The sequence below is a fragment of the Micropterus dolomieu genome, linkage group LG04 (genome assembly GCF_021292245.1).
Source record: "Micropterus dolomieu isolate WLL.071019.BEF.003 ecotype Adirondacks linkage group LG04, ASM2129224v1, whole genome shotgun sequence".
NCBI classification, from domain to species: domain Eukaryota; kingdom Metazoa; phylum Chordata; class Actinopteri; order Centrarchiformes; family Centrarchidae; genus Micropterus; species Micropterus dolomieu.
Genome location: NC_060153.1, coordinates 8176664 through 8201160, shown reverse-complemented (window position 1 = coordinate 8201160; position 24497 = coordinate 8176664). Strand labels below are relative to the sequence as shown.

Genomic DNA, 24497 nt, shown 5'->3' with positions numbered 1-24497 from the left:
GTTAAAACCCAAAACTTGAAATCTGAGGGAAGAAAGGAGGAGGTAACTAGTATGCACTGAGAACTAGCACTGAGAACTAGGAGGACGGCCTGAACGGTCATGTAGCTGTGAGCTGTAGCAAAACTAAATATCACACAGAAAAAAAGAAATACTCTTTGAAACATGGCTGCAATGCCTACCATACACTGAGTTTTCTATTTTGAATATTGTATATTGCATATAATTTGCACATTTTACTTTGTAATTTACAATAAGTTATCTTTGTAATTACATGGTAATAAAAGACATTTTCTTTAGAATTTAAACTCATATAGCAATCATAAAATTTTTTATTTAAACACCAAAATTGTAAAGCACAGTAAAAGAGTTGCACAGAAAAATTCACTGTGAAGTTGCAGCTCTCTAACTTCACACAAAAATTATAGAATTGTGTGGTGTTATTTTGTTTATTTAATTAACATGTTTGGCGCAATGTTTCTTTAACTTGTATGCTGTAAAATGTATGAAATATCACTTGTAGTATTAAATAAAAGTTGTTACCAGAGAGCAACACTTAATGGTGAACCCTCAATAAAATTTTACACTGACTTGGCCTGTAGCAGAAGAATAAAACCAAAACAGAAATGAGCAAGTAACACTGTCAAAATCTTTATTTCAATACATGAGCTTTAGTTGGTTTTGCCACTTTCATATATAAACTTCTTGATGTTTTCATCGATCCAGTCGCTGAAGGCAGAGACAAGGGTGAATACTGAGGGTTTCTTGTCTCTGATGCAGCCCACAGGGCCAAAGCTGACGATTCCATGCACCTCCCAGGTTGTGTTTGCTCCGGAGGCCGTGCAGGCGAATGGACCACCAGAGTCACCCTACGGGAGAGCAGGAGAGGAAAGTCACCAAAGATTTACTATACGGCATAAGAAGATGCATTGGTGAGCATTTGATTTTGTCAGCCACAATAAATCATCTGTGTGCTCTGGAATTTGCAAAGGTCAGTCTTTAACAAAAATGTGACAGGATTTTCTTCAGGGAGGCAAATGTCAGTGTTGTGTTTTATAAAAGCTCTGTTGAAATTTAAAAGCTTTCTGTTCTGTTCTGATCTGTTTTTTAGAATATCTTCCCATGTTGCCGCTTGCATGTTCGCTCATTATGGCAAACAAATTTTCCTATGTTCTTTTGTACAATTATGCCTGAAAACCAGGCAGACATTTGCAGTCACGGCTGACTGATTACAAACAACACAGTTTACATGGCGTTACATAACAGACAACCCAATAATGAGAGGACAGTACACTTACATAACACACGAGAAAAGCTTGAAGAGAAACCAAGTACCAGAGCGATTTCTTTCTGAATGTGTCCTCTCACCTGACAGGCTGACTTGAGCTCATCTGGGGACTCATAGCCAGCACAGACCATGGAGGGCCTGAGGGTGTCCCACCAGTAAGCAGGTTTACTGCAGGTCTGGAAGTCAATAATAGGGAGGGCAGCCTGATTTAGCTTCTCAGCCACTTTGGGGAAGACATTACCTAAGATGAAAGTGAAAAGTAAAGTTTATGTTGTTGTAGAAGGCATAGACACAGAGATGCACACATTTACATCGATATAAACATCCAACTCTCCTTATCTTTAGAAAATCAAGCCAAGACATACTCATTATGGAGTGTAGCCAACACATGAAAAAATAGTGCACATCTTCAATTAAAATGAAAATCAGTAAAAGTACCAAACAAAAGATTAAAAGAGAAAACAACACTGGAGTCACAATTTTACAGAACAGCATCATACTGGCACAGATAAAGTTACCTCTAGTTCCGAGAGTGACATTACAACTCCATTTCTTTTACAAGAAATTGAAATGCACGATCACTTCTACCTTTCTCGTCTCCCCAGCCGGTGACAAAACAGCGTGTCCCAGCAGGCATCACAGCCCCGGGTTTGGGCAGACAGATGGGGCTGATCTCCCTCTTCATATTGACAGGCTTGGTCAAATGCACCAGGGCTACGTCATTTGTGATGTCAGTGCGATCCTGCTCGTAGACGAACCCCTTGTGGCGGATGATGCCATCCACCTTATAGCATTCCTCTGCTGAGGGAACGTCCCTGGAGGAGTTCATGTGGTGCTTTCCCAAACACATGCGCCAGAAGGAGGGTGTATTCAGTGGGCTGGAAAGCAGGTGGAAGGTTGAAGGTGAAAATTACAACTTGTTTAACTTTTCCCTTTGGCTTTTGTGCAAGCTTATTTACACATTCAGCAGTTACGGAGTAACAATAAAATAGATTTGGAGTCATGTCTGTGGCAACCTGGCGAATGAAAGCCCAATATTCACTCTCCTTTAGCTCTGTTTTTGGTCTCTACCAACCCTGAGGGAAATATCTGGCTCTTTAGCTGCTAAATGTTCCACTATGTGCACCAGATAGTTGCTGAGTGTGTGTGTCTGCTGTTTGGTGCTGAGCAGGTAGTGTATACTGGGTTTTTGAAGCTTTATTGCAGAAAACACACACATATACACACTGAAAATGACACAGTGAGAGAGATGACAGTAAATTTGCAGACTGAGTAACAAAGCAATGATATGAACCTCACTACAAAGCTCCGCAAGGCGGAGGGGAGCTGCGGATTCAGGTGATAATTCTCATCACATCACATTTTCACACTCTTTTCACATTGTCATTTTCATACTGTTACATATAAACATCAATTATAATATTGCTTATATAATTATATATTGCTTTAAAGAACTGTGAGCTAAAATTGCATTATGTAGTTCTAGAGATGTGTCTTACAACATGAAACAGTGGGCAGCAGTTAGTATCCACTCTTCGTGAATCAAAGATCCCCCACAACCGTGCATGTAAGGTATAGGAGACATAGGTGAAGCCTGGGGGAGAGAAACACATTTGTTCAAATTAAAAGCTTTTCTCTATGACTGTTAGTCAGACACACAGAGAAACAAGAGTAGACAGTACCTGCATGGAGACCTGCCAGGGCCAGGAGTAGGGGATCGCCTCCTCCCCATTAACCACCCTCAGAGTGGCCGTACTAGGTGTCACTTCTGGGTTTCCACAATTTACTGGCCAGTCTGCAAAGAGAATATATACAATACAATATATAGAATTATATTATGTATAAATAAGCTCCTTTTTTTTTTTTACCATTTTAAAATTGGGAACCTTCTAATGAGATCACAACTAATAACCCCACATCAGAGACAGTTTGGCTAGGCCTACACTCACTGATTGTGATGTTGTCCCATGGGTTAGGAGGTGGAGGAGGTACAGTTGGGATAACATTGGTGTCAGTGGTCCAGTAACCACGAAAACCCTTCTGCTGATTGTCTCCATTACTAAGGAAGCGAACAATGACCGTGTTGCTAGGGATGTTGATAATGGGTGGAGGGGCAAAACCGCAAAATCGACCTGCAGGCCAGACAAAAAATGAGAGTTTGAGAGGAAATGTGTAAAAAAAAATCCCACAAAGACAAAATGGAGACAAGAGAATTTGTAGTACAATAACAAACCTAGTGATGCCATGCTTTCTCCATTGAAGATCTCCACATAGTCCACACATTTGTTTAACATGTTTGCAGCTTGCAATTCAAAGTGAGTGAAGGCTACATGGACACTTTTTGCTGAAGGAATGGTGATACGCCATGTGCACACAGACTGGGCCTGGTAGTCACTGGGCCAGTTTGGAGAGGTGATTTCACCCTGATTAGTGCTGAAGGTCCCTCCACAAGGAGCTTTAAAGGAAAAGAGGAGAAGAAAAGAAAAACAGACAATGAGATATATTAGTTTTGCCTGAAGGCTATTCCCTCAGTGTCTTGTCAGGTTCACTTTTCTCCTGTCTTACCCTCTGTAGGGTCCACTGCCCTCCAGGAGGCAGTGAAGCCTGTGTCCACCACCTTGTCGTTGGAGGAGAAGCTGATGTGAAGTGTGTTTTCAACGCTCACCAGGTCTTTAGGGGGTACATGGCTACAATGTGTGCCTGAAGAGAAATGAACATGAACAACAGTCAGGCTGACTTTTATAGTGAATCTCTGTGCTAAGAGCTTGTGTATGATGTTATAAGTATATTAGTATATTAATTACTAACTCATATGCTTCTCTCTGTCCTATTTTAATATTATACATGCATGACATATACACGTGCATAGCCTACATGACTTTTAAGCCTGAGAGAAAAATCACAAGCTAAATCAGCACACCTGTTCTAGTTAGTTGCAGGCAAACATCGAGAAAAGAGAATGGGAAAGCCAAACACTCATAACGTTGATGCAAAATCTCCCCTCTTCAATATAAAGGGATTGAGAAGGTTGACTTTCCTAGATGTAGTGCAGCCTTGGATGGTTTTTAGTGCCAGTTAGCAGATGTTAGCATGCTAACTCAGTAAACTGTAATTTTTGGAATCATTCTGAGCATGTTAGCATTTAGCTTAAAGTGCACATTAGCCTCTAGCATGGCTATTGACTCTTAGCATTGTGTAAAATTGTATTAATATGTAGAGATTCATGTTTGTGACATGTACTTATATACAGTATGTATGATTGTTTTTCTATTTAATAATTTTTGCTTTGTCATTTTTGACATTTTACATTTATTTTTCATATATTGTCCTCAAAGATATATAGAATCAATTATGCTTTCTTTATTTGAACTTAATAATTGAATTGGATCATTATATGTACAGATATAGATTTGTATTTTGTGGATTCCTTCCATAATTTGAATGTATGCTGTTTTGTAGTTGGACTCTTATCGAGCATTTTTCTAGTTTTTGGTTCTAGTTGGTTTCTTGATATGTTTATATGGGTTTTTTTTCAGGCCTTCCTTGGATTGGCCTCTCAAAATGTATGCCCTTATTTGAAACACCTGTCAGGTGACTTTTGCTATTTGTCCTGAAGAAGGCGGTTGGCCAAAATGTCAATCTATATAAGTTGAAATAAGTAAGTGAGTGTGGGACTTTACTGTGACATGTCATTTACGCATACTAATAGACTGCAGTAACTGTGCACAAGTGTGAGGGAGATGCTGTGTAACATAAAGCAAAGTAATCACATCAATAAATAACGGCAAATTCATTATCAGCTGGAGAGAAAAAGGAGGAAGATATTCACGTACCTAGGCTTCCTATTCTGTCTGTGAGTTTGACTTTGTCATTCAAGCACATCTGACTCTCCTCCATGGAGAAATTGTGGAAATGGAGGTGGACCAGTTTGCCGAGGGGCACTTGGATGTTCCACTGGCAGCTGGCTTTGTTGTTGTAGCTGCGAGGGTAACCCATAGAGGACACCGTGCCTCCTGTGCCAGTCAAGTCCTTTGGCCCTCCACAGCCAGACGCTACACAAGGAGGGCAGAGGGTGAAAACCAGCAACAAATTCTGCCTTTGTACCATAAAGCAGTTTAGTTTTTCAGCAGTTTAGACCAGCTGGATTCATACTGTGCTCATTGTAGATGTCCCTGCGGATGACATTTCTGATCCAGGGGATGTAGGCAGAGGAGCGGGTGAACACCGAGGGCTTCTTATTCATAATGCATCCAATAGGACCAAAGCTGGTTATACCATGAACTTCCCAAGGACCACCGGGGGTATCCTGGCACACCAGAGGACCACCTGAATCTCCCTGTCAAAGTCACAAATTAACATCAAAAACAGCATGTTGTTAGATAAAATCTGTGTAGAGTTGGATGTGCACAGTCATCTCATTGATGATCAGAATGGTGTAAAGCCATTGTTATCTATTAGACATGTACTCCTGCAGGATTTGTTTTACCTGACAGACAGACTTGAGCTCATCAGGCAGGGTATAACCACAGCAAATCATGGAGGTCTTGACCTGGAACCACCAGTAATCCATCCTCTTGCAGGTGTCAAATGGCACAACAGGCAGCGCGACTTGGTTAAGGGTCTCTGCGACTTTAGCATTCAGTGAATCACCTGATAATCACACAAAACTATTGAGATTAAAACAAAAGCATAAACACAAGAGGTATTTGCACATTAAGTCCAGCAGAGGGCATGGAAACTATGCAACAATGAATGTTTAACTCATGAGGGGTGAGTGTCTCCTCTCATGAATTATTGTATAATTTCAGTGAGTGAAAGTGAGTATATGAGTATTGACATGCACATGTGCTGACTGCTAATGAACATGAAGTTGAAACAGCACCAGTCTCGTCTCCCCAGCCGGTGGCGTAGCACATCTTTCCCCCAGCTAGGACTTCCTCTTCGGAGGGAAGGCAGGCGTACGAGATCTCCTGACTGGGTATCACCTCCCCGTCCAACCTGACCAGGGCAATGTCAAACTCCACCGTGGGCACTGTGGGATACTTGAAGCCCTCATGGCGATAGATACCAGACACGTTGAAGCAGCGTTCACTTGGCTCTGTGTAGGTCAGGTTTTGTTTGCCAAGGCACATGCGCCAGCGCTGCAGCTCGTCAGCATATCTGGGTAGGAAATCGGCAGATGAATCAATAATAACACCTTACAGATTATAGTAAACAGGCCAAGACACATGTCTATGTCACTGCACCGTGTAAGCTGACAGGATATTGGAACAGTATCTGTTTGCACTGTGGAGTTTCTAGTTTTACAAAAACAAATGCATTTGTATAGTTGAACCACACCACACTTCGTTTTAGCACATAACCTTAGACACATAACATCCTGGCTCACAGCAGCAAACTATATAGCGCAAGGCCTCCCCAGTGCAGCAGCAACTCTCCCTCCAAAGGGAGCTGTAGACCATTAGCCAGGGAGTTGAGGCATCTCTAACAAGGACTTGCTCTTGCACTGTAATAAGCCAGAGGTAAAAGCACAGACACCAATAACTGCCTTCTGAGATTACGCAAATGGGCTTCCAGGAAGTTTGAGAAAACTTTGTGGGAAAAGGTGGCATTAAAAACCTGAACTACTGCACATTGGTCTTGCTTTTAAAATGAATTACTTTTACAGCATCAACTTGAACATTTAAAAAAAAATATACAGCATGTATACACATGTACTGTGTGTGAAAATGATGAAACAGAATATTTACCTTATGAAGCAGTGGGCTGCTGTAAGTACCCAGTTCTTATGAATGAGAGTACCACCACAGGTGTGGAAGAATGTGGGTTCTGGACGACTGTCGGGCCAGACCTGAAACAAGCACACACCGACAAGCAAAGAAGAAGTCATTAAAAATATTTGCACATTGATTATTAAAGATGATAAACACAACTGATGTTGATTATGTACATTTTTTAAAAACATATATCCATGCAGTCAGTTAATCATTTAATGAGATATCAAAGGACAGAGGAGGATGGAAAAAATTACTCTTTGATATCACATTATGAATAAACAATGCCTCTGCATGTATAGCTTCTTTATGTGAACTACATTTATTCACAAAATCTCTCACCTGCATGGACACTTGCCAGGGCCAGGAGTGTGGCTTGGCTGCCTCTCCGTTCACAATGCGTGACACAATAACAGGAGGGATGGCTGGTTGCCCACATGAACTGGGCCAGTCTAGAAAATGAGAAGAAAACCATTGTAATCTGTCCTGTGTCTGGTTGCATGTATGAATTTGTTTGCATATAAACAAAGTCTGAATATACAGTACATATCTGCAGCTAACAGACCCGTGTGTTGCAGGGAAGAGGCTTTCAATCACTGGCTCTGACACACTGATTCATGTTTTTTAAATCATTTTCCAAACACACCAGGTTGACACTGATGGCTACATAGAGCTATGTTTTTTGGCTTTCACTAATCTGCTAGTCTGCTGTAATATATTCAGTGTATTTTCATGCAAACACAATACCATGCTCCTGCTGCAAACAAACAATGGGTCCTAAAATAGACTTTCAAAAACACTGACTCCTTGACATCGCAACATCAGTGTGGACAAAGATACACATTTCTTTTGGTCATCCAAGGAGTTGACATTAAAGTGCCCCAGTCATTCTTATCTCATGTTTTCTCCTTTCATCTCTCACTCTCCTTCCTTGACCCAACACATAAGACATCTCTGGTGAGAGCCTTGGTGGAAAAAACCCAGAGGCAGCAGAGTCCATCTATAAAACTCTATTTCAGCAATTGGCTTGGCAGGAGCTTGTGCCACCTGGGGCTCATCGCTGGGTGAAGAATGAGGATCGGGTGACAGCCAGCAAGGAAGGAAAGTGAAGCACCAGACCACTTCAAGCAAGGAGGAGATGGGAGAGGGAGGGTGTAAAGAAAGGTTGAGGATGGGAGGAAGCCTGAATCAAATGAATAGAAGGCAGGCCTCCGTGCAGCTTTTAAGGAGCAGTTTGAAACTAATGGTTGGTCATCGTGACTGGTGGAAAATACTGCTCTGTTAACCTGAAGACTGTATAACGTAGCTGTAGAGATGTGTAAATTATAGAAACCCAAAACATTACATTTATTGCTACATTATACATAGAAAATACACAATGTCATATCTGGCACATAAAATACTGCACAAATACTTAGCCACACTACAGTTTACTGCAGCTATGTGAAATCTTTTTTATCTGCAGCTTACTATTATTTTGTCATGGTTTGGGGTTTTCGGGTCATATTTTCAGTATGAATTATTCTGATTATTTTTCTGTTAATAAATTAAATGTCACAGTAGGCACAAACTCAAAGGTATTAAGTTTACAGTTATTTTATAACTATAAATTAAGAAAGACTAAGAAGAAACTATAAGAAAAGTAGCAAATCATCCTATTATGGTGTATGTCCATGTGACAATTATATTCACTCTGCTTTTAGCTCTGTTTTGTTATCCTAGAGAAACATATGGATCTACAACAGCTAAATGCTCCACTATGTTCACCAGCTAGTCGCTAACTTTTTCTGTCTGCTGTTTCTAAGCAGGAAGCGTACCATCTGTTTATCAAAGCTTTTGTGCTGAAATCAGCCCACTGCTGTGTTTGGAAATGAGGTTAATGAGAATGGAGTTGTAGGCCAAAAACACAGGTGCTAATTCTCTGTGAGATCAGATCCCTTTCACATTAGACATCATCAATTGATCTTTTGATAATATAAAAAAATAGAGATAAGTGCAGCCTTAAATGTACTTTCAACACTGTGGGGTAATGTGGATTTTAGCAAACTGTCAGGCTCAAATAGATACTCCACCTATGGGGATGTTGTCCCAAGGGTTTGGATGAACAGGCGGCTCAGTGGGAGCAGGCAAACTAGGGTTTGTTGTCCAGTAGGCCCTGAAGCCTTTTGCCTCAGAAAACAAGTCTGCATGGAAACGAATCACCAGTCTGTTGCCTTTTGTCTGGATGGTAAGAGGCAGCTTAGTCCCACAAAATGGACCTGGAATGTATTGAAATAAAGTGACACACAGGCTACACAAGTACTTGTGTATATACAGTAACAGCAACAGTGTAGCTACACAGTATATTAATTAGGATTAAAATGGGGTCAATAAATTAATATCTGGGTCTTTGGGATCATGTAGTAACTTCACACAACAATTTACCGTGTTTTTGAATCTGGGCATTAGTCAGACTGTTGATGTCGTACACCATTACGTTGTCTAAGCATTTGGATGTCAGGAAATCTTTGGCTTCTAGGTCAAAGTGGGTGAATGTTAGGGTGATTTTTTTCCCCAAAGGCAAAGCGATGTTCCACATGCACTCTGTGTTAGCCTTGTAGTTCATAGGCCAGTTCTGGGACTTGATAACCCCCGTTTCCTCTTTGGAAGAAAAGCCACAGCCCTGAATTTCTGAAACAGGAAGAGATATTAATTACATGATTCTAAATGAGCCACAGCATCTGTCTGTGAAAAGAGAGAGCCTTGAGGTGTAAATATATACAATCATAAAGTATTTGTACTTTAATTGAAAAACATTCAGTTTTATGCTAAATTCTAGGTTTTATTCATTAGATTTCAAAAGGAAAAATATTGAACTTTGTACATGTTTTTGAATGTGTCATTTCTATGTTAAAGATTTTACATATAAGTTACTTCTCAGCTAATAACATATCACCAATATTATTACAAATAAAATATCAAGCTGTATGTAACAGTTGAAAATCTGCTGCACTTTGACCATCTACAAAGTGCCACTTACAGAATAATGCATATACATTCTGTATAATTAGTACTTTTGATTTTTTTGAAATTTTGCTAATTATAATTGTGTATATTTAATATATATATATATTAAAAATATATTTAAAGTAAAAAGCATTATCTTTACTTGTAATGGAATATTTCTTCATTGTGTATATCAAAGTAAAGTACTTCTTTCACAACTGCATGTGGTGTTCACATTATTTTTGTGCCTGATAATCATGATAAAGAAAAAGATAAAGGAGTTTCATCTTGTCTTTATGCTTTAAACTGTACTCTGACCTGTGCTTTGACAGAGTTCACACTGCTTATGCAATAACTGGTGTTTTTATGAATATGTGGCAGAGGAGTGAGATGTTTTATGGTTTCTCTTAATGAGGTGCTGAGCAAGGTGCATCAAGTGTCAGTGTGTTGTGTGCTCATGTGTGTGGCCGTGTGTGTGTGTGTGTGTGTCCTCTGTACCTTCGATATCCTCAGGATACACAGCCTCCCACTTGGCAGAGAATCCTCGGTCTGTGAGGCGACTGTCGGACTGGAAGGTGGCAGATATTGTGTCACTGGCACTGACCACCACTGGAGGAAGGATGTAGCCACAGTGTATGCCTGAGGATGAGGGAGGACAGAAGTAAAAAGATGGAGGAAAATGGAGATGGTATACTCAGGAATGGGAGGATCAAATAATGTAGCCAAACTGATAAGAGTGGCGAATACACTGTTGGGTGTGAGTATGTGTGTTAGGCTGAGTCCGGTGTGGTTAGTGGTTGATGGATGGGGTTGCTGAAGCACTAACAAATGAAGGTGACTTTACTGTCTGTGAGTGTGACATCATCTGCCACTGAACATAAAATCAGGTGAACAATTAACACTGTTTCTACCAGGATCCTATGAACACAAAAGATAGCATGAACTGGTGAGGTTCATTACATCACTGAAAGATAATGCTATTCAAATCTATGATGCTGCTTATTTGTTCAGATACATCAAGGTATTTTTGGGCATTCAATGTGTGATGCTGCAGATTGTCATATAAGACTGCAGTAATTAGTTCACATGATCAGTCTTTCACCTTTATTTGTTGTTTTTATTTGTTGAAGCAAATTGTTTTACATTTTGTTAAACAAAATGTCATCAACAAATATTTTTCATCATAATTTACAAAATATCATGGCAAATGTATGCATAATCACTTAATAAGTTCAAAAAATGCAATTAACTATGTTCCAGTGTTGTACATTACATCACACAAAACTCTTCACACATACTAAAAAATTTAAATTCAATCATTTTGTTGATGTTTAAAGGCAAATTGCTCAGAAAAATGTTTTATCATAAAATAACATAAAGTCATGTCGTTACATTACAGTTCCAATAGAAGCAGATAAACAATAATTTCATTACAGCCCACTTTTTTCCTAAAGCTGCTTTAAGTGATTTGTGACAACTAGGTGTACAAAAAGACAGACACACAGCCCTGATATACTGTTGACTTTATATGCTAACATGTTAACAAACTTAAACATGCAATAGACATAGAGAAACATAGTCATCTCCTCCTCAATTTCTCACAACTGGACCAATCTTGGATCTACTGTATATTTACTTATATATATTAATATATATTGATAATTGCCTTTTAGCCCTCCTGAGAAAAAATATCTTGGCCTCTTAGCTTGGTAGATGTTGACAAATGTTTACCATATGAACCAATAAAACTAAAGCAATGAGCTGAAAGCTTTTGAAAACATCAAGAAGCTGCAGAATGAGTTGATTCCCAGTGGGATCTACAGTATTAACAGTACAGCAAGGCTATTATACCTTTGCACAAACATTAAGCTGACTCTGTCATGTCAGTCACACAGCAGTATAAAGTTAGCCAGAATGCACGAGTGTATGGACATGAGCCACAGTGTATTTTATTTATTTATTTGTAAAAGGAATGTTGTGTTATTTGTTCTTGTAGAAGCTACATAGATCCTGCTTTAAGGGCTCTTTGAAGCTAATGATTTTTCAGACTTCTTGGATTTTCAAAACAGATCTTTAGCTGCCTCCCCTTATTTCTGCTTTTCATTTCTCTCTGCTTTTCACATACAAACACACACAGTCCCTGAAATAACAACATGCACCACTAAAACACTGTGTGTGTTTCACAGAGAGTGTGTGCTTGTACCTCAGTGCTTTAGTCCTTGAGAACTTAGCAACAGATAAAGCTGTATCAGCCTCACTGCAGCCACTGAAGTGAATAATAAGGAGAGATAATTTATAGTTTGCTGCGCTCTTTGCAAAGATCTTATCAACAGTTTTACAGCAGAGGACAGATATTATACTGTAATCCTATAGCTGTTAGTCTAGCAAAGTGCAACAAACACAAGCCAAAGTCCTCATGTTTGATGACAGGTTATATTCTACAGAGAAGTATATTAACTGCTTGTTTGCTGTGTTTGTCTTGGTGCCCGACCACCCAAATGCCAGAGGAAGAGGAGTTTATAACCTTTAGTCCATGGTGCCTGCTATTCAGGTACCCAAATATGAGGAATGGCCAATGTGTAAAACTTATATTGTGAAGAATAACATATCTAAATATTAAAAAAATTCTCTGTGCATAATGTAAAACAGTACAATATCAAGTTATGGCTTACCTAGTGTGCTGTAATTATCTGAGATGACCAGTTTGTCCTCCTTGCATTGTCCAGTCTCTCCTGTGATGGCCATTTCAGTGACCTGTAGTTTAACCAGGAATCCTTTGGGTACAGATATCTTCCAGGAGCTATTTAGATGAGCAGGATATGTATTTGGAAAACCCAAGGACTGGAATACTCCTTTACGCCCCGTGAGGATTACTGGACCACCACTCCCTGCGCAATAACAGTGGAGGGAGTGATGTTGAAAACAATATTTGATATTTGATGTAAATTGTATTTAGAAGAAGGTAAACTGGCTCAAAAGATGTTTTTTGAGCATCTGAACTCCATTTAATAGAGTTTATAATCTCTCTTATTCTTTTTTTAACTAATGAGGAACAGCTTGCTTTGATACAAAACTGCCCCATGACCAGTTTCATTGTGTAGTACCTTAATTGGCCACTGGAGAGAACCGATATTTCTGCCAATGGCTTTAATACAATGATGAATAGAAAAACCTCAAGAGGGATCTCCCCACTCCTACGCACGGGGCTACTTGCATTCATCCTTATTTGGTAGCTGTCACTTGATTATACCTGTGATTGTGCAGGGGAAACTGCGCAGAGAGGCATAGATAACATCGGCCAAGAAACAACCCTCATAGACCATGTGAGCACATATATAATGATATGATTTTACTGGGCATCAGTATTAACTTAAGGAGATAAGTTATTACAATTTGGCAGTCTGATAAAATAGCTCTTAAGTCAGCTAAAAGAATGAATGCTTTAATGGACAGTTTTCTTGCTGGTACAACATTTATATTGATGCTGTTATTTGGAAGAGAGGCCATCCCATATATCTGATAAAATGGAGACATTCAGGGAAGGGTATGTTGGCTGGAAAGTCAATTCAACCAAACTGTGTCATGAAATTTGAAATGTTTAATGAAATTATCATTAAACATGGATCCCAGCCAGGGTTGGGAGGGTTAATTTAAAAATGTAATCCGGTAATTACTAATTACTTGTTAAAAAATGTAATCAGTAACATAATCCAAGTACCAGAAAATAAAAGTAATGTAACCTGATTAGTTACTTTTGGGTTACTTCAATACCAAAAACGCAAATAAAGACCAGAGTAGCTATCAAAGATTCCTGGTCTGCTCAGTGGATTTTTAGAGAAACATACAATTAGGCAATAAAATATCCCATTCCCATGAGATCAAAATCGATGTTTAGGCCTAAATGTTTTTATATGATGATTGCGTCTGGGCCTATACATCATGGCAGGATCTGGCCCATCAATGACAAAAAAATGTTGTTTTGTAGGTATGTTTGATGATATTCTAGAGTGTGTCATTTCCTAAAAAACGACTTCATAATGTTGATGAATCATCCTACACTGGGAGGCCTGTATTAATTTAGTGTCCAATGAAAAGGTTTCTTTGTTTTTATGACGCTGCTGAAAAATAGTGTTTCTGGGACCGGGCACCACTGACTAGGCTACTGTACTGCTGAAACGGGATCATATTTGATGGAAAATGTTATCTGTCTTTCTCTCTGATGTTCCCCGGCTGCCCTGCCTCACCTCTGTGATTTACGGAGTGCTCTTTTAAGCTTTACTTGTTGCTGAAGCAATTCAGTTGTTGCTAACAAGTTGCCATTATCTAAGAAGCTCAGTTAGCCAGCAGCTACTGGCAAACTTTGCTTACTCTGTCCGTACTGGGAACTCTGTGTTCCCAGTACCCAGCGGGGAATGATTGGTAGCGTCGCCGGGCGAGTGGGTAACTGCATGGACAGGATCTAACACAGCCTCATTAACGTTAGCGTTAGTTGACTCAGCCCCGGGGTGACAAGAGCCAAACCGGCAAGAAAACCACCTTCGTACTGTACTCCCAGTGGTCACGGCCTCCGTCTCCGAGTCTGCTCGGGTCCGTCTGCAGTGCGTTCACTCATTCACACACTGGGAACTGGAATCAGTCCGCACAGAGTCTGCATAATGGGGTGGGGGCGTGTCCACATTCAACTACTGGATACACGCCGATCAGTATCTGTTACAAATCCCTCATTAGCTGTGTGTTTTTACAGGAAACACGTAAATAGAAAGTATCAATTTGTTCTTAAAGTAATCCCTATGTGTAATGCCCATTTTTACAAAGTGTAGGCCTACCCGTAATCTGATTACCTACGTCTTTATTTTCGGCACTGTAACAGAATGGAAGACAGTTACTTTATTTTTGTATCCTGATTACGTAACGACGTTACATGTAATCCGTTACTCCCCAACCCTGATCCCAGCTAAATGGCTTATTTTAGATGTACAAGAGGGGAAATTAAACTTAAGTAGTAGGTAGGTTGGAGTTGCCTGGGTCCAGACCTTTGAATCCGCCCACTTCACCAAGTTGGAAAAACCTAGAAATGGAGTGTAACAAGTTGACAGTTCTGTCTAATATCAGAAAGGTTTGAAGAGAATGCTTACCAGTAGATGTGGGAAGGGTTTGTGTGGTGGGTCTGGGTGTGGTTGTGGTTGGTCTGGGTGGTGTTGTGGTGGGAACAACAACAGGTGGAAGGCTGGACTTGGTGTAAATTGCTCTGAATCCTTTAGAAGTCAAATGGCTGTCTGATTTGAAGCGGACTACCATTGTGTTGTTATTGGTCTCCACTGGCTTTGGCATCTTCCCCCCACAGAATTTACCTTTGATGGATTATATGTCAGTGTTAAAAAGACAGAGGAATGATAACAGCAACGTCCCCCATTTTACGATCGACAATTGACTCAGTGCTGTTTTAACAATGAAGTAAAAGCAGACAGACTTACACTCATTAGGTTTAAAATAAACTCCAGAAACTTCTCAAACTTTAAAGTGAGCTAATTTTTTATTCATGGGCTCACACAGTTGATTTTGCTAATGTTGAACAAAGCCCGCAGTCTATTCTGAATTTCCAGATATCCATTTCCCTGATATTCCAAATATCCATTTGCCTTATAATCAAACATCCAGCTTTGACATAATCTGTGCTGATGTGTGAAAATATTGTGGTATCTTTTAAAACCTGTTAGACTCATGCATGCATACATTACATACATACAAACACATACATTTATTTTTTCCCCTTCCTTCCCTTTCTTCTTGTGTTCCTCACTGCACACTGGGAACATAGTATAATGTGTAATGTCATGCTTACCTACTGAAGAAGAGCCAGCCTTGTAGCCGTCGTAGACCTGCACAAAGTCTCCACAGACCTCAGGGACCAGGTCAAAGGAAGTAAATGTCAGTCGAATCCTCTCTCTTTTAGGTACCGTGATTCTCCACTGATCCAGCATAGAAATAAAGCACACACAGACACCAATTAGATTTCTCCTCCAAAATTTCCTTTTAAATCACAGCTGATTTTAAAGAGCATAAAGAACGCAAATGACTTCACCCACCATGGGTTTATAACATGTGTTTATAACACAGATGATCCTTTAAATCAATCCAATTAAGTCTCATTGATGTAGCAAACTGCTGCCTGCATCACTCTTCATGTTTTTAACCTTCTCGTCTCCTGGTTACAACATGAGCGGCATTTTGACACACTGTCACTCATAACTAATTTTATCACTGATTCTGCTCTTGTTTGGACAGGTGGTGACCTGTCAAGCTAAAGCACAGCAAGATTAAATTATGTTGACAGCCAAATAACATCATATGACTCCACGTCCAAACCTAGCATGCAAACCCCAACATTAAAATTGACTCTGATTTAATTAGATGCATTATTCACAGATCACGACCACAAAAATGCTGCCAGCATGAGTGTGTTGAAATCCATAACTAATGGATTTACTTTGAGATGCTCATCTGAAATCTTTATGTTTGTTTACAACCACATGCTAACCAATACTATCACACTATGTTACAAGAAACTATAGGCTAGTAAATGTAACATGGCATGGTATAATATTCAGGATGTCTTCCAAAAATTGAGTTGCTGTTGATTTCCACAATGTTTATGTATATAAAACCAAAACAATGAGCCTTGGGTGATAATTCTCTGTGGGTTTACCCCTTTCACATACATGTAATAATGGGATCCACTGTAATGTAAAAACATAAATTATAACAGTTTTAAGGGAAATATAGGTGAAAGAGATCAATAGTGTTCACAGTAAAGTGTATTCTGAGTGCACACTGTGCAGTGTGATGTTTTTATTCTTATGTTGTTGTAATTTTTGAGCAATCTCTGACATAAGAATTACCTTCAGGAGTAATAAAAATCTATTTTATCTTATACCTGGTATAGTGCTCCATTCAAGTAGTTCTGCTCTGGGAAGCCGGGGGTCATCAGATCCCCCTGGTCACCTTGGAGAAAGCCACCGGCTCCAACTATTTCTGGCAGCAGGGATGGACAAAGGGCACTTCAGCTCCACAAACACCTCAAGGATACCCGCAGTACACCCCTCCACCTTTTCCATCCCATTTATTTCCCTTCTCCTATCCCGCTTCTCATCCAGCACTGATTCCCACATTTATGTTCTAGGTCAGTCAAATAGTGTATGCCATATATATCCAACATTATTCAAGACTCAAGGTCAATTTTCTTGCAGAAATGGATTTCCACTGATCTTCTTACCTGATGTAAGCTCTGGAGCCACAGCTTTGTAATGAGCCTTGAATCCTTGGTCTGTTTTTCTGTCATTGGTGTCAAAGTACACCGTCAAGTGGTTTGTAAGTGACACCAGTGGTTTCGGTTTGGTGTAGCCACAGTATTTACCTAAAAACATCACACAAATTATGTAGAAAGAAACAGCACAATTCTGCACAGCTAATTCCTCAGCAATGAAAAGATGGGTAAATTGTCAAAACATAATATCATGTAAAGATCACAAAGAGAGGCCAAATGACAAAAATGTGAGGCAAAATGATAATCTCATAATCCTTCCATGACTGTAGGCTATTTGGAGTTACAAATAGCAGGTATCTATTGATATAATTTTATATAAAATAATTTAAAGTTGTTTATTTGGCATTCACATATTACAATGAATACATATAAATACCAATAATGCAATATGTATTGAATCTGTTAATTTTCCTCTAATTAACTAAGAGAGAACTTTAAATGGTGAAAACATGATCAAAACTGTTCCAGATTAACTGAAATCAAAGATGTCTATGAGCCAAACACACTGCTATAAACTCTGCAGTCTGGTTGGGGAAGTACCGTAAGTAGAATAGTGTGCAGTGTGCAGCAGGACTCTGTGGCTCACTATCTGAGTCTGCCCATGGATGGATGGGTTGATTTGGGCACAACATCAAAGCTGCTACTGCAAGCTGAAAGAGCTGGTGTCTGTCTGTCTGTCTGTCTGTCTCCCTGTCTATCTGTCTATCTATGTATCTATCTATCCATCCCCTTAGGTTGGAATACTTTTTACCAATGATCCCCAAAGAGTCTCGTAGTGTGATGGAGTCTGCTGAGCAGAGCTGGGTCTCCTCTAAAGCAAATTCTTCAAACCACAGATGGATCACCTGCAACGGAAACATGCAGAAATGTGTCATCTTTTTATTTCAAATCTGAGAAGCTGATAAGAGAGACGGGCTGGTGACTAGGAAGCCATGAGAGACTAGGTGTAAGAATACGAATGCGTGCACGTGTACATGTGCGAGAGTATGTGCAACTGTGTCAAGATAGATAGATAGATTACTTTACACTTTAATTACTTGTTTAATGAAATGTATGGGGTTGATTGTTCTTAGGTAGTGTGTATGATTCTTTGGCAATATTGTTGTTATACATTCATGCCAATAAAGATAATTTGAATTGAATTGAATTGAATTGATAGATAGATAGATAGATAGATAGATAAATAGATAGATAGATAGGCAGGCAGGCAGGCAGGAGGGCAGCCATTCTAACAGAAGAAGAATGAAAGATTTAGTTTTCTCCTGTGGGTGTGGGGAGGAGAGCTGCCGAGAATGGAGACAAGACAGCCATCTGTCCGCAACGCTGCCACTGCATTCATCCCAGCTGTCCTCCACTGCTTGGCCTCTCATAAGACACTTTCCACTACAGTAACTTGACAAACTCTACTCTGCTATAAAAGACCCTGTCTGAAAAAATGATTTGTTTTGATCAGCATTGTCCTGTAAAATAAAGATGAAGATGAATGTGTTGGAACTGGTTTTTGAGAGGAAAATTACAGAATAATCTTGTGTCTTTTAGCGGTCTAGGTTTCCTTTGTGCTTTGTAAATGAAATAATTATCATTAATAAACACTCTAAACACTTGATAAACACTGTAATGCTCACATTACCAAAAACAAAGATCTATAGAGTGCAGCTGCTTTCTGTAGTTCTGAACCCAAACTGAGGAATTCTCTGAATATGAGGATCGCAACATCGGTTGAGGCTTTAACATGACATGATTTTAATAATCCACTTCAATTTCTTGATTGCAATTCTTAAAAGAGTAGCATTGCGCTTCTATTAACTTGTGAGACTTACAATTGACAGTTTCTAAAAAAGGATCAAAATTGATGCAGGAGAATGAGAGATGTCGTCATTTTTATTATTCTGTGCATTCTTCTTCCTTCTCAAAACCTGGTGCCTACATTACCCACAATGCAACTCAACTGCTAACAGTTTGGAAGATGATGAAGCATGTTGCTAATGGGGCTAATGTAGCCCTGTGCCCCAGGACTGTAACTCTACAGAGCTCACTGACTGAGTTGTGGAGGAGCAGTGATGCTGATTTATGTCACCTTGTCAGGGTCCACAGTGATGTGCCAGGTGCAGCTCTTGCCGTTGTCATAACTACTGGGATAGTGTGAGCTGGTAAAGGTGCCAGACTCTCCGAACAGCTTCTGAGGACCGCCACACCCTGAGTCCGGCCCTTGGAAATATATGACAAAGGAAGACACTTGTTATTGCAAATTGTTTTTGTAAATAATAGCAACATAAAGGGGTGTGATGGGGCAGTGGATATGACACATGCCTTTGGTGTGAGAGACCCAGGTTCGAATCCACTGTGAGACACCAATGTGTCCCTGAGCAAGACACTTAACCCCTAGTTGCTCCAGAGGCATGCGACCTCTGACATATATAGTAATTGTAAGTCACTTTGGATGAAAGCGTCAGCTAAATTAATAAATGTAATAAACCCTATATTACAGTAAAGCTAAAAGCTTCTACCCAAAGAGAAAGAAAACAGGAGCATCTTATTATTATTATTATTATATTTGTGTAAAAGAGATTCTTTAGTGGTGGTGCTAGAAGAAAAGTCCGAAAAACATCAGTGTCTGTTCTTCCTCTGGGGACCATGTATAAAACCATCCAGTAGTTGCTCAGATTTTTCAGTCTGGACCAAAGTGGTAGACTGGAGTGACATTGCCATCCATAGAGACATGCTGCTAGTTTGGCTAAAAACATCAATGTAATGTTTATTTATATGTATACAAACAACTTAACTGCAGGTTAAGGGGGAAAATATTTTCCATGAAATTCGAATGACTAACAGAACACCTTATGGCATCTGCAGTGAAACAATTAAATCAATTGAGATGCCTTGGTAACAGCATTGATTATACAGTATGTCATCATCCACAGAAGCAGCATGCTTTCCCTTGTGGCCGGAGCAGCTTCTGTTTGGGAGTCTGGAGCGCAGCTGTGTTAAATAACAACAACATTTTTTTTTGTCTTTTAGGCAGAACATAACAGTCAACATAATCACATTTTTGTTCTGTTGTGTAAAACAAGCCATATAGTTTGGGGAGCAATTATCCTTTTAATGCATTTCATAAAGATTGCATTTTTTCATTTGTTGCAGTGATGAAGATCCAACACTCAAATAGCGCATGAATAAATAATACAGACCAAATGACAACAGTGTGCAAGTCATCACTCCTCATTGCATGTCCTATCTGCTAACACACTTGTCACGCTGACAGTGTGCAGTAGACTCTGATGACTTGTAATGCTTAAAGCAAAATAGTTTAGCTGATATTCAATGCAAACCCAAACAATTCACCCACTTCAGTTTCCAAAGAAAGCAAGGCAGAACAAATTTGCCTCCTTTCACAAAGCCATTTCACATTGAAGAAGTCTTTTTTCAAGACCAGAATTTATAATGGCTTTCTTAAATGAAGAATGATGCTGGAAAGAGATGAAGGAGAGGTGGAGGAGAAGGAGGTACTACTTGGAGCATTTTATTACAGTAAGCTCCTGATGTATTGTAGTAATGACATACATTATTACTATGAAATTACTCAGACAGTACATTTCCTTCATTGACTTCCAGCCAAAAATCCTGTTCTCATATTTGCCGCTGCTGAAAAAGTTGTGGAAACGCCTTCTAGTGGTAGTTTGAGTGCTAATGTCAGCACGCTGACATGCTCACAATGACACGTACAATGTTTGTACTTTAGCATGTTAGCATACTAACATTTGCTATTTTGCAATAAACAGGAAATATGGCTGAGGCTGATGTGTGATCCATTTAATAACTCAGATATTTTAGTCTCAACCATAAAGTGGTTGACCGATATCACTAGAGCTGCTGGCTAAAAACAAGTAACAACTTTCTGTTTCCAAGGCTGCTATATGTTGTGTTAGTTAGTTTGTTGACAAGTGGGATACTACAAACATTTAAAATCTTGTCAGTATTTCTAACAATTAATACACTTTGCAGTTCTACATTTACATATTTTTACCTCCAAGTATTGATAGCTCACTGTTGACTCCATGTTTAAATCACTGGCAGGTAGACATTCAACTGTTATAGTACATACAGTACGTGTAGTACATATTTACCTGTAGGAGAGTTTTTAGAGGTAACATTTCACAGATTTACAAAAAAGAAAGAAAAAAAAGGAACCTGGAGAAGATATGTGTGTCTTTTCTATAATTTCAGTAAAGAAAACCTGACAGGGAAATTTGTCATCAATCAAAAGAGACCGCAGGTCCAATTTGACAATTTCATGCCTTTTAGTGTTGCTCAGTCACTGATGCAGTGGCCACGGCAAGCTCTCACTTTAGATTTTCTTTCGACATTCTTCACTGTCGCTGTCTTGTCTTGTCGGATTTCTCCCCACAGCCGCTGAGCTGTTCACTATACACTTTGTCTATACCACAGGGGCATGAACATGATCTAAAAAAACTTTCTATTCTATTCCTTCTTGAGAAATGTTTACCATTACAATATTGTTATGTAATTGCCTTTTGATCATATTACTGTGATGTTACTGATTATTGCTCGGCTGAGTTAAGGTGATTATCTTACCTGCGAAGGTCTATGCACTTACAAGTAAGCAAATAAACACAAGAGATATAAAAACCTCATTAGCACAATATTGCAGCATGTTTTGTACCTCAGATACATGTTGGTATTGAAATAAAAAGTATACACACTCACCTTCTGCATAAGGAGAAGAGTCAGGTTTCTCACTAAAGTAGACGACCACAAGGCTGATGCAGGCACCTGTCATGGCCACGAAGAGAAATATCAGACCCTTTTCCAAGGTGGTCATACCCCTGGACCAACCACGACCCTTCTCTACATCCATTTGTATCACAGCGGTGGAGATGCAACAAGCTGTGCCTCATCCAACAATTCACCAGGTTAATACCAACACGTGGAGGGCAAGGGTATACGTGAACTGTGAAAGAGCAGATGAACCTTGAGCTCTTTCAGATGTGGTGTTACAGCTCGCCAGCCTGTGTGGGCTGGATGTGACCGAGTCATAAATCATACAGTATCATAATGACAGGTTAATAACTATAGATGTTAATCAAGAGGTCATCAGCTTATCTTTCAAGGGAACGGATTGAAATAAAAGGTAAAAGACTAATATATCGCTTGTGGCACAGAGAAGATGGTTTTAGATGTTTAATGAGATCATTACTCTTGACTCAACAAGAAAGTGTTTAGACTATGAATTTTGTTTTCATTGTTTAAAGATGACAATCCAGGGTGCAGAAGAAATAAGGGAATATGTTTAGCTGGGACAGCCAAGTTAGACTGTCTAAATATATGCAATAATACAGCATTTTAAGTTCTGTTCAGTTAGGTTTTTCTGTATCAGACTGCAGTTTGGAAATCAAGTGCTGTGTATTTTATGTCAGGGGCTTTGCTCAGCTGTAAGCAGCAAATTTATTATCTTAAAAACTAATGACTGAATGTTTTATTTATATCAGCAAAAGGCCTTGACCAGTTACCATTTTTTTTGACTGTTCCAAACAGCTCTGGGTATAAAAACAAAAAAGTTTTTGTCCTGCTCTTGGAAACAACTAAAAGACTTGTGCCAGAGGCTTCATTTTTCAGCCCCAGAGGTTGCCGCTTGCTTTAAACCTGCAGCGGAAACAGCAGTTTTTATGTTTATATAGTGAACTTGTTAGCAAACAGTTGCTTTTCACACATCCAGCAGTTTTGGAGCAGCATGAACATTCTTTTGGAGTCAAGTAAGTCCAATATTCAATACTCTCTTTTAGCTTTTTTTTTTTTGGGCTTCTACCAGCTCCTGAGGGAAATATCTGGGTCTTTAGCTGCTAAAAGCTCCACTATGTTCACCAGCTGGTTGCTAACTGTGTCTGAGCAGGTAGAGTACAGTGACCACAGTGGGTATGCTGTGTCCGAAATGACACAATGAAAACAGTGAAAGTGAACCAAAGCAGTAAAGTTGTAGGACGTGTACTGAAATGCACTGTTATTGTACATTGTTAGATTATATACATTATTATTTGTTGTTATAAAAATACATCCGCTTTTAAAACACGTAAAAGGATTTCAAAATCAATACAACAAATGACAACCAATGTAAGGATTTTAAAACTTGTAATGTGTGATGTGTTATCTTCCTCTGGTCCTTGTCAACACTCGGCCAGCAGAATTTAGACCTACCTAATACATAAAGTGTATTCAAAAAGTACAACTGAACAGTTATCTGACTAAATAATATGCACAACACATGCCATGCTAGCGACTCCATGAGACTGCACTTGAGTTAAATGCTCACACCAGTGTCCAATACCAACACTTTCAGAAAAAGTGGCAAAACGTAGTTATTTGAGAAGCATCAGGTGTGTCTCTATGAGACGCTCCGGGAAGCGTTTGTGTGAGACGCTGTATGAAGTGCTAGCTAGCTACGTTTGTGTTAAAGGTGTTGACAGCCCCCCGAAGCCCCTACCCTTACCACAACCATTAGAAATCTTAGTACCTAAACCTAAGTCACTGACTTTATGCATGTCGACCATGCATAGTCAGTGCCTCATGGCCGATGTGCTAGCAGGTACGGTTAACCTCCTTTGTGTTGCTGCAACGTAGCAAACGGGGGCGTTTCATACGGGGTTATGACCTCTGTGGTTATAAAACCCTGGCTACGGCCCAGGAGATTACGATAATCTAGATAAATTCTGGAACAGGGTAGCGTGGGTTAAAAGAAGATAACACTGTTAAAAATGTATGCTTAACCAAAACTCAGTCCTTGCTTTGCACATAAATAGAAATTATTCTAAATCATAACTGTAATGTCTATCGAAAGTGTTTCTTTCACAGACCTACAAGAGTTCATTTCTGTGTTGGTTCAGGTAGAAAAGAGAGGATTAACTTTGCAGTGATGCAGACAATGCAGACAGAGACACCCATGTCAGAGGTAATGAGTTTCACAGGAAGGATTTTTGTCTCGGGCTGACTCTTAATACAAAGATGCTCGATTGGATTTTTTATCAGAATCATCTCCTGGACACACTTTGGATATTTTGAAATTTGAAGCAGCAATCTGTTCGTCTGCCTGCTTTAACATTTCATTTTCCTCTCAAGA

The 24497-nt window shown here is 39.4% G+C and overlaps 1 protein-coding gene across 1 annotated transcript; it reads right to left on the bottom strand.

Moving 5' to 3' along the window:
* Positions 1-632: 632 nt before the first annotated feature.
* Positions 633-22166, bottom strand: zgc:154142 (uncharacterized protein LOC555481 homolog). Its single transcript, XM_046047218.1, has 25 exons — positions 22094-22166; positions 19446-19576; positions 18120-18213; positions 17318-17458; positions 16979-17076; positions 15887-16013; positions 15180-15395; positions 12717-12932; positions 10543-10683; positions 9484-9729; positions 9132-9317; positions 7402-7511; positions 7036-7136; positions 6168-6445; positions 5772-5935; positions 5438-5621; positions 5119-5337; positions 3851-3985; positions 3519-3740; positions 3235-3417; positions 2968-3080; positions 2785-2879; positions 1874-2163; positions 1366-1526; positions 633-866 (listed from the first exon to the last, which is right to left on the bottom strand). Exons 1-25 carry the CDS (start codon positions 22164-22166, stop codon positions 669-671), a joined length of 4122 nt encoding a protein of 1373 aa, XP_045903174.1. The 3' UTR covers positions 633-668.
* Positions 22167-24497: the final 2331 nt, after the last annotated feature.

What these genes read in the sequence shown, in the direction of transcription:
- zgc:154142 (XM_046047218.1), bottom strand. Translation starts at nt 22,166, where the DNA reads ATGACAGGTGCCTGCATCAGCCTTGTGGTCGTCTACTTTAGTGAGAAA. An exon ending in CTCTTCTCCTTATGCAGAAG is followed by an intron (nt 19,577 to 22,093) that starts GTGAGTGTGTAT and finishes TATATTTCCAAG; the next exon opens with GGCCGGACTCAGGGTGTGGC. An exon ending in CCTGGCAAGTGTCCATGCAG is followed by an intron (nt 7,137 to 7,401) that starts GTGAGAGATTTT and finishes TGCTTGTTTCAG; the next exon opens with GTCTGGCCCGACAGTCGTCC.